The sequence below is a fragment of the Bombyx mandarina genome, chromosome 22, assembly GCF_030267445.1.
Source record: "Bombyx mandarina strain Sakado chromosome 22, ASM3026744v2".
NCBI lineage: Eukaryota > Metazoa > Arthropoda > Insecta > Lepidoptera > Bombycidae > Bombyx > Bombyx mandarina.
Genome location: NC_143228.1, coordinates 14,935,803 through 14,947,007, shown reverse-complemented (window position 1 = coordinate 14,947,007; position 11,205 = coordinate 14,935,803). Strand labels below are relative to the sequence as shown.

The 11,205-nt window shown below is 37.2% G+C and overlaps 1 protein-coding gene across 3 annotated transcripts in view; it reads right to left on the bottom strand.

Annotated features, from left to right (window-relative positions):
* Positions 1-83: 83 nt before the first annotated feature.
* The window catches only part of cwo (transcription factor cwo), a 47,729-nt gene continuing 36,607 nt past the window's right edge, over positions 84-11,205 (bottom strand). Inside the window, exons 2-10 of one of the 3 annotated variants that reach the window (XM_028170698.2) lie at positions 10,699-10,819; positions 10,410-10,512; positions 10,131-10,328; positions 8,263-8,424; positions 7,552-7,746; positions 5,922-6,121; positions 3,945-4,079; positions 3,451-3,541; positions 84-2,943 (exon numbers count right to left, since the gene is read on the bottom strand). In XM_028170698.2, coding sequence (XP_028026499.2) covers positions 2,750-2,943; positions 3,451-3,541; positions 3,945-4,079; positions 5,922-6,121; positions 7,552-7,746; positions 8,263-8,424; positions 10,131-10,328; positions 10,410-10,512; positions 10,699-10,819 — 1,399 coding nt within the window. In that variant the 3' untranslated portion in view covers positions 84-2,749. The remainder of the gene's footprint in view (positions 2,944-3,450; positions 3,542-3,944; positions 4,080-5,921; positions 6,122-7,551; positions 7,747-8,262; positions 8,425-10,130; positions 10,329-10,409; positions 10,513-10,698; positions 10,820-11,205) is intronic. The other 2 variants (XM_028170699.2, XM_028170701.2) reach the window with 2 other exon arrangements.

The window sequence follows — 11,205 nt, the reverse complement described above, 5'->3', positions numbered from 1 at the left end:
CTGCCGGTTTCGAAGTCAAGAGAGTGGAACGCACCAAAATCCGCTATCGGATGCTTTTGCAAGGATTGTCAATAAAACAAATGTTACATACATAACAAATATTTATTTGTCTTAAACTATTTGTTTTCAGTTCTTATAAAAACGTTCTTTCTTTACATTCATTTACATAGCTACTTAGTGTATTTATCTTATTTTACCCGCCGATCCTCATATCTCGTAATCTTTCATTGGTCCTTAAAACTTAGACTAGGTTTTTTTAATTATTATATATACATTTCTTTCATACACGATTCGCGTGAAAATTCATTATTATATTTTCCTGATAATACCGTGTAATATTTGAAAAGAAACTAGAGTTCCCTTTATATTTTAAAAATCTGAGCAAACCGTATTTCTTAAAAAAATATTTTGACTTAGGAACATGAACATCGGTTTCATATTGTGACAGTTACAAATTTTACATAAGTTGCTTATCAAAACGTACTCAAAATTCTTTAAGAAACATTAAAGTCTGATACGAAAATATGTTACGATTACGATATCTTCAGTTAAATAAAATCTCAGTCTTAAAACTGTCCGATAGACTTCATATTATATTGATTATTTCTGCCCTAAATCCCAACTTTCTTATGTTACTTTTTAGTAATATATGGCATCTAGACGTTATATAGAAAATCTAAGATTGAATGCCTAATGTATATTATATACATTTATTTATCTATTCTATTTTTAAAACAAATTTTTGGAGTTTACTCCTTATGAATCGATTTCATTCATAGCTCTCTCGTATTTGAATTTGATAGGTGACAGTAAAACCAAGCGATAAGAAAAAAACGTTTTGATATGACACTTAAATAACAAATCATATTGTAATCAATTGGCATGATTATCTAACGTCATATTTATAAATTTTTTAAAAGAAACGACATAAAATAATGACGGCCATTTTTAAAAAACATGTCTATTATCAATCTGTAGTAATGTCTAAAATTGAAATTATATTTTAGATCTGTTCAGAGTTATATTAACGGTTTATCGGTTTACCTCACGTATAACCGTATTCTCGAAAATATTAAATAATAATGAAGAGTCATTTATGTTAACTTTATTAGTCTTAAATTAGTAAGTTAATATTCTGTTAGCGCTATTTAAGCAGAATGTTTCAAAATTTATTAACTCTTAACATAGCGATATATTATTATGTATCTGACAAGATTGCAGCACTTCTAAAGGGTAAACTCCGGTCTCACGTCGGAACTGATACAATGTTTTTCTCAGTATTGTATGTTGGGTACATACATTTTTAATCAATCTACCTATGACATTAACTTATCGTCGTTGTCAAACCAAAATCTACTATATGCACTTTTTGAGATTTTTACTTTTTGACCTTTTACGTGTGATTCACACCCCTATCTACCGTATAAAAAAACTGTTATGTGTCTGTATCTTTAATATTTATCTATAGCTTTCATTTGATGTAGTTCTTAAAAATTCATACTCATATAAAATTTTATACGAAAATGTTTTTACTCGTTAATTCTTGCACATAACAGATTTAGGTTTGACAGCGACATTATGCAAAATGTACAAAATTAGTTTCATGATGCATACAGTTCGTTCTGCATTCATATGATTCAAATTACTTTATAAGAAAAAGTTTCGTAAATGTACATTAAAATCCATCTGTACATCTTAGCTCAGAGCCATTTTTGGACGTTTGTAATTTGAACACTGCTACGCTTACATATTCAATTTAAAGTATCTTATACTCTTAAGCCTATTCTCCATCATGCAAATAATGGAGAGCAGTTATTTAAGCACATATTAATAAATTCTATGCCAAATACATAACAAAAAAAAATACATTTGTAACTTAATATTTGTACAATACAGACTACTTTTGTTCCCGTAAGGTATAATCTGAACTAGCTGCACATTTTAAACAATTTCTCAAATGTATGGAATAACAAAGTATTTCAATATAAAATCCTTTATAACGAACTATTGTTAAAAAAATGTTTTTTTTTTCTATTTCAGAAGCAATATATATGAAGACACCGTTAAATCTATTTATTAGTCTACATTCTGTACGTTTATATCACAGCCGTATCTAAGACCACTGAATCGCTCGACTCCAAGAAACTCGACCCCCTATCAATGCAGTAAAAGTCTATCGATTATCTAGTATTTCTAAAAAATAATATTTACCGACAAAATAGACAAATACGCGAACACAACTTAAAATTTCGATAGCATATATTAATACACATTTGGCACCGATTTCATATAAATAAATGAATTAGACTGGAAACAGAGTCGATGTTTTAGATAAGTTAAAAAAATAAAAAGCAATAACAACAATTGTAGGTATTTAGTTTATAACAATTTTTAAATCTTGACTAGACTAACCAAATTGCAAATGTATTTCCATTTATATATACCATGTAATTTCACAGGAATGTTCATGGTTCAACAGGGAAACCATAAGTAACGTTCACAAACAAATCAAACCGTTTATCGATTTTATATAAATAATATGACGCTTCATTCAACGTTACATAACAAAATCTTAACACTAAAACGTAACATTACTTTATTATAGAACAATATAAACGCGTTTTCAACGGAGCAGGCGGATAACTGCACTAAAAAATATATTTTAAATTTCCCGCCAACATTCACGTCAAAGTCTTCGTCACTCGGCAAAGGTAATTGAACCAAACAGTCTAGTGTTCAGAACCTTCGTTTAAGTATGGCGCCACTCGCGTTCGGCTGGTTCTCGCTTGACGTGATAGTTTAGGCACGGTTGGAAGTTGACGTGGATGGTAACAGGATGCAACGGAGCCGAGAGATGTACCGCGCGAGCGTCTAGTACATCATATGGCCCGAGGTGACGCGCCAAGCATGCGTAGTCTACACTCAGTGGAACGTAATATTTTCCTGTAAGAATATTTTTTATAAGAAAAATTGTATTTAATGTCTCGTTGGTTTAGTGGACAGCGACTATTCTACGGAAAACGTATTAAAATAATTACAAGAATTTAAAATGTAATTACAAGAATAATTACAAGAATTCCTTGTGTACTAACTTCCGATCTCGTCTATAACAACGGTAATATCACTGTTCATAAGGTAAATTAAAACTTACTTAATTCTATTTTAGACAAGTTTAAGGAATTATCATTTAAGGACTCATTGAGTAAACAGGGTTACCAGCTCAATTAAAATTTTCCTATATTTCTTTAAATCCGTCATAATAATAAAATTTCACCTTAAAATAACACCCTTAAATTAGACACATGTTGAAGAAATGTTGGTACACATCGTATAAAACTTGTTTATATTTACACAGGTACCAGTAAAATAATTATTGGAACAATTACATAGACCAGCGGTTATAATAAAAAAAAATTAGAGTATTGTTGCAATTTACGATTGAATAATTACCTAAAGCATTCAATGCGAATACCGGAACGTATTGCGTCGGAGGCGGAGGTTTCTCGTAATGGTGATGATGTGGCGAATCACTAGACGTGTCCTGAATTAAACAGAGATATCGTTAAACTTGATTACAACACACTCGATTAGTTTACAGGACCACTTGTTAGTGAATCTACCGGAAACACATTATGTGACATATCAAGATACAGTAGGGTAACGTCTCGTGATGTAGACAGACGACACAAAGTGGCCGCAGACACACTAGCGTCTATTAACTCCGGTAGCTCCCGAAGGTCGAGGTTAAGTTCCCCTTTTCACTGGTAAGGGATAACTTAAGCTTGCACGGGTAGAGTTCACATGCGGTAATACTTAAGCCTTCAGACATACTCTTAACTCGTTCTCTCTCAGGCATATATGTATATTTCTGTCTCTTTTTAGTGTCACTTATCGAATGTGCGGAATATGTTTTCGGTTACAATACTAAATCCCGTTCGGTTTACCTGCGGCGATGTGTCCCGGGCTTCTTCGGTGGAGCCGGACGCGGATGTGGAGGTGGAGGGCGCGGGCTTGGCGGCGCGACGGCGCTTGTGCGAGTACACGCGGCCGTGACCGATGCGCACCGCTTGCTCGGCTGCCTGTAACGCAATAATACTCTCGGTACAATAGCAATAAATGTGGTTTTAGTGTGCGCACCGGTCGACCTCGATAAGTATATGAGGCTCTGTTTTCGACCGCACTGGGGTACACCGGTGGTGTCTTATAAAACAAAAGAGTGAACTGTAATACGATAGGTGTGATATTTGGTCAATTTATGAAAGAGAATAACAATCAAGTGTCGCTGCACGAAGTGACGCAGCGCACGGTGTCGTGCGATCGTCGATGTCCGTGCATCGACAGGCTCTAAGTCAGCCTTTTCCAAAGTGAGCGGTAAGATCCCCTTGTGGGCGCTGCAGGCCTAAAGGGGGGCGGTAAGAGACTCAGAAAAAAAAGGGGGCGTTGTGTAGAGAGTTGGGAGGCGATTTGTAATTTCATCTAGGAGGACTTTTAGACACCGACTGAGCTCTCGCTATAGTGGTCATTAAGTAGCTGAAAAAATGGAGGCGCTAAAAAATAGTTTATTCTCCAAGTGGGCAGTAAAAAAAATAAGTTTGGGAGCCCCTGCAACTAAGTAATCAAAAAGCTACTAAAGCAAAACGGTGTCAATGACCTCGTGTGTTGTGGGGGCGTGTGACGGTTGTCACGTTAAAAGCGGGTACTTTATCAAGCTTAGCAAATGTAGGTAATGTTAATAGCGAGGTACTTTATATGCCTCGTGAGAAGCATAAAGTCGGATCTAGCATGCTAGACGTTTTATAAGAAAATTCCTTGACGCGACTTGCAGTAGGGGGTCGACAAATAGAAATCGCTGCGTAACGTTGTGTTGCTAGACTTAACCACAAACAAATGTGACCTTTGAACATGGTTACATAAAGTCCAAACTCCGATGCACTATTCACAGTGACGTTCATGACGAAAAAAAAAAAGAATGCATTTCAACTCTTCCAAATGATACATTCGAAATTTTTATCTTTTCTTAGGATCTCGATCTCAACCCAGATCAAAATCTTAAGTTAGACTGTTTAAAAAAATTATATGACAATAATGGTTGCATAGGTATGAAATAAATTCATTAAAAATAATTTGAAACAACTGTTAAACAACTTAACACCTTTATTATTGAACGCCAACAACGCCTACCCCACCCTTCAAACCGAATCGCGTTACTGCTTTACGGCAGAAATAGGCAGGGAGGTGATACCTACCGGTGCGGACTCACAAGTGGTCCTACCACCAGTAATTACGCAAATTATAATTATGCGAGTTTGATTTTTATTACACGATGTTATTCCTTCACCGTGGAAGTCGATCGTGAACATATTTTGTTAAGTACGTATTTCATCAGAAAATTGGTACCCGCCTGCGGGATTCGAACACCGGTGCATCGCTAGATACGAATGCACCGGACGTCTTATCCTTTAGGCCACGACGACTTCAATAATAAACTATAAAAATAATTTTCTTCTCCCTGTTAGTCAATAAATCAATCATGTATTTTTTTATGAAAATTAGGAGTGTTGGGGAGTGTTCCGAGGAGTTGTTCAATTTAATAGAAGCCGCTGATTTTCGCAACCGATCATCTCGCCGGAACTATCATCCGCACCATCTGGATGGTAGGCGTTCCACTACAATGCGTTTTAAAAATAGTTTTATGCCACGCACAGTAAATCTCTGGAATTCGTTGCCATCAGCGGTCTTTCCCAACAACTGCGACATTGGGTTATTCAAGAAAAGAGCATATTCATTCCTGAAGGGTGGGAAACGCACTGGCGTAAACGCTGGTGACCGTGGGCGGCGGTGAATCACTTACCATCAGGTGACCCGTCTTGCTCGTTTGCATCTTAGTTGTTATAAAAAAAAAAAAGTAACTGAGCTCTCACCTCATCCTGCGATCTCGAAAATCGCCTTTCAATAGAATTCTTGAATTTGTATGAGTGTAGATAGTCTTCTGTGTGTTCCGGCTTCCTGATAGCCCGTAGTGTGGGCTCGCACTTGCGGCGGGGGTCCGCAGTCACCAGCTCCGCGTCCCGACCCTCCCGAGCTGCCTCACCCTCGGCACCAGACACTTGGTTCACTGGAACTGAGACCAACATTCCACTTAATACACGACGGTTATCTGGAGTGGTGATTATATCGAAGTCTTTGTCAAGATTATTGGTGTGGCCGCACCGAATTGCCGAGAGCGCCATCTATTGCCTCGAGTAGATGAACGAAATCAAATAGTCGAAAAGCTCTAAGAAATTTGTACGGGGCAGTTCGAGAATGTTCTACTCTATTCCGTGCGGGTCGTAAAAACGCGAACAAGCCTTTGCTCTGTATTTAATTCTCACAAAACATGTTTTCTTGTAAATACAATTTTTATAGCCGGATGTAAACATTGATCGATGATAAAAATTTGTGTACCCTCTGTCTGGCATGAAGTTGTGACGCTTGTAACTACTTCATTTTTGAAGAGGACTTTATATTGTATTCGTCGATCGAATGTATAAAATTTACGTTAAGTAAACTTTTTAATAACAAAATCTAAATCATATCATATGTAGTGTTGTGTGTTTCTTCTTAGAAGTAGAAGCAATCACAGTTACGACTTTTAAAGCACTAAATGGCGCCAAAATTATACGAAGAGTGAAATTACAACCATAGAGCCACAGTGTTCTCTATTTGAATTTGAATAAAAAAAAAAAATATTCAGCGTTCTTAACTATGTAACCAGCCGGTAAGGCTCAGATCTAATGTATAACGTTTATCTATTTATGTTTTAGCAAATTGCGTATATCAACACATATACTGCTGGGAACGCGAGGAGTGAAGTTGTGTGATTTGTTTTATTTTGTCCATTTAGTGTTTCTTCGGGTTTAAATATGTAATAACGGTGGTTTATTAACTGTTTAATATCTGTGTAAGTGCACAAATGTGAGAAAATGAAACAAAGCGGCTGGACGTAACTTCTCGGGATCCTTCAAAAAGTCCACTGAAAAAATCTCAGTAAATGACCACCATTTTACTGAAGTTTTTTTTTATTGCCTAGATGTGTGGACGAGCTCACAGCCCACCTGGTGTTATGTGGACACTGGAACCCATAGACATCTACGGCGTAAATGCGCCACACACCTTGAGATATAAGTTCTAAGGTCTCAGTATAGTTACAACGGCTGCCCCACCCTTCTAACCGAAACGCATTACTGCTTCACCGCAGAAATAGGCGGGGTGGTGGTACCTACCCGTGCAGACTAACAAGAGGTCCTACCACCAGTAATTACGCAAATTGTAATTTTGCGGGTTTAATTTTTATTACACGATGTTATTCCTTCACCGTGGAAGGTAATCATGAACATTTGATAAGTACGTATTTCATTAGAAAAATTGGTACCCGCCAGCGGGATTCGAACACCGGTGCATCGCTAGATCCTTATCCTTTGGGCCACGACGACTTCAAAAGTACATAAGACCTGATGTAGACTTTGTTAGTTGTTTTATAGCGTGGTAATACTGGCAGTGGATTGACAGTACCTCTATCGCAGTCCATAGAGTAAGGTCCCGGAGGTCGTTCGTCGTAGGGCTCCTGCGTGAAGGTGGGCGGCGCTGGCGGCGGCGCGCTGGCTATGACCTTCACCGCGTACCCGTGGGAGCTGCTTGATGAGCTGGCTGTCTCCGAGGACGAGCCCCCGGGATGTGACCGGCTCTTCTCTCGATGCACCGGTTCGCCTGTTTTAACAAGTTTTTACAATAAATCGATTGAATATCGATACAGTAAATAATAATAACTAGTGGTCCCGCAGTAGTCGAACTTCGACTATTATTAATGGAAATCATAAGTTTGAATATTATTATGGTTTTATGGTCAAAGACTACTATATTTCTATAGTTACTATACTGAACTATACTTGAGACCTTACAACTTATATCTCAAGATGGGTGGCGCATTTACGTTGTGGATGTCTATGGGCTCCAGTAACCACTTAACACCAGGTGGGCTGTGAGCTCGTCCACCCATCTAAGCAATAAAAAAAACTTTTTTCTTCCTGATCGTAGCTTAGTTTAGATCGAAGATATCACTGTCAATCTGATATTTGGTGTGTGATTTGTTTTATTTTGTCTATTTAGTTTTTCTTCAGATCTAAATGTGTAATAACGGTGGTTTATTAACTGTTTAGTAATAATAATAAAAAAACATCTCTTACTATTAAGACATTTTTATCTATTGTGAAGAAAAAAAGATACCTTTAGTAATGGCTTCGCAATGCCTCTGCAGATGCGACGCCATGGACACGGAAAGACCATCCCCCGGTCCGTATCCCTGGACTTCGACGAGGAACCTCACGGCTTCAGCCACGGCCTCCTGGTAACCAGCCCTGTACTCCTCGCCGGACGTCCGTTCAGCAGCTAAAACACAACCCACGCGAAGATGGAGCATCTTCTAGTGGGGACTTGCAATAACATTAGCATCCTTCAGTTGCAACCCTTGCGATTCGGTCGATTTGTAAACTTTCAACGGACGATTTTTGCAGCACGAGTCAGTGTAGGAAAGGACTGATCAAGGTATTGAGGCAAATGATAAGCGTTTTGATGTTTTTGCAATGAATCTAACCAGTAGAGTTTTGTATAACAGTTCCGGTCAAGTTTTTAATGGTACAATGGATTGATAAAACTGTTCTATACCTATTGGATGGTGCGTTATAAAACGCATAGAAGGAATTCACTGCCAGCGCCAATGTATATACAGATAAAAGTTTACAAACACGTGAAAGAAACGATTTAGGGTACTTTAAAATTCTAAGATAATGTAGGTATAAATTTGTATTTAGGAGAAAATCCAATTCAGTGATTACAATTCACTTTTATTGCCAACATTAACCCGAAAATGTTTAAAGTTTCTGAAGAAAACTATGTCATTGTAGTCCTTTGATATTCCTGCCTAGCGAGAGGTATTAGGGGAATTTGCCAATTGACAGCAAAATCGATGCAATGAGAGAGAGAGAGAGAGAGAATACACTTTATTGCACACCAAAACACAATTTACATTCAAAAAAACAATCAAAAAACAGATAAATTTGTACAATAGGCGGTAATGAATTGTCACTTTCAGACAAATTAGTATTTATTTGAAAATTTACGGGCCCTAATTCAAATTTAAAAATCATGACTGCTTGGTCGATGATTAGTGGGAGCATAAAAGATCGTATGGTGGGGGGATTTTTTTATAAAAGAAATTGTTCGAAAGAGTTGTTGAAGTTCACAGAGTTAAAGTTTTATTTCTTTGAAGCTAACGATAAATCAAAGGATTGCTTTAATTAAATAATCAGAATTAGTAGCCTAATTCAAAGAAAATCAGCCAATTAAAATAATAAAAAAAACGCATCACAATAGATACTAGTTGTAATTTATTTCAATATTAATTTTGTATAAATAAAAAGTAAGCAATATATCGTGCTTTTTTATAATCGATGATAAATCACACGCGGTCATTTCATCTCACTCTAAACTACTGGACAGACCGACAGGAATCAAACAGTCTCATCATCATCATCAGCCCACAGACGTCCACTGCTGGATATAGACCCTCTCTAAGGTTGGGCACAATGACCAGACATTTTAAATAAATACCTGCATATCGTCGTTGTCAAACCAAAATCTATGTGCACTATTTGAGATTTTTACTTTTTGACCTTTTCGTATAGTTCACAGCCCTATCTACCGTATAAAAAAAAACTGTTATGTGTCTATAGCTTTAATATTTATCTATAGTTTTCATTTGATATAGTTCTTAAAAGTTCAGCTTCATATAAAATTTTATACGAAAATGTTTTTACTCGTTAATTCAAAATAGAGTTTTTGCACATAACAGATTTTGGTTTGACAGCGACGATATACAGTTATTAAGCAGCCAAACAAAAAGCAATCAAACTTGTTCGTCAGTTGAACGTTCATCTGACGTGGGAACTAACTGCCAGGAGGGCGCTATTTACTGTGCCCTTAAGTAAGACCAAGCATCAATATTTAAGTCGATGAAGATTCGTCATAATCGAATTAATTACTCTGTAAACTTCGGCAACAAATTCGAACTACGAAACGATTCTCGCTGTACAAACCATTGACCCGCTCTTGCAGGTACTTGAGGTGCCTGATCGCCATCTCTATGATCTCGGTCTTCTCGACGCGACCGCGGCCCTTCTTCAGGTACTCAGGAGGAATCAGCCTCGACAGGTCCGCGAGGCAGTTGTTCATCCGATCGCGGCGTCTCTTCTCAATGATCCGGTGCGACATCGGATCTTGCTGTGGGCGAACAGCTAATATTAATCGTAGAATACTTGAAAGCTTTGACCGTCTTCGCTTTCGGTTACAAGCCCTGACAGGCCACTCCATAGTACCTGGCAATCGGTTCGGCCACAAAGCGTCTATCTCCCGCTTTAGAGCAGCGAAGTGGAGTATGCTCTGCATCGCTTCGGGATTCGAATTGACCCGAGTCCCAAACTAAAACGTGTTTTCTTTCAATTTATTGTTTTTGTATAATTATAAAATGGGACAATTTACGGTAGCAACAATAACAAATATTGGCTCTTTAGAGGCCTTAACGCTTTTGTGTTTATAGTTATTTGTTAATGTTAAAGTTACAGCCGTGTGTAATGAGATAAAACGGGCATATTCAGTGTGACTTGCCCTTGAGACCTTCCCCTTCTTGAGGTAGGAGCCGGGCGGGTACTCGGCTTCGTCCTCGGAGGGCGCCGCGAAGCTGAGCTGCTCTCCCGACACACGACCGAAACCATCGTTAGAGTTGTAACTGAAAAAAAAATTTTTTTATTTATATTTGCTTTGATTTTGCACGAGTTTTAGACATAATTTAAAAATATACTTTTACTATAAATAGTAAATAAAAATAGAATTAGATTATAGAATAGAGATAGATAGAGAGAGATAGAATAAAGATTTATTGTCATTGTCATTGTTATTGTCATTGCGAGTATATTAATTCCGACATTTCGAATATTAAAAAAGTTATTTTTTTGTTTCTTCTAAAAAAAATATGCATGATAGTTCAAATTTTATTCCCTTATCAACGAATAATAAATAACTTTGTCTCATCCCTGACGAGGAGAAATGAAAAATATTCAAAACGTCTACTAATGACAATAAAAAAGGCTAGAGATTAAACCTTAAACGACAAAA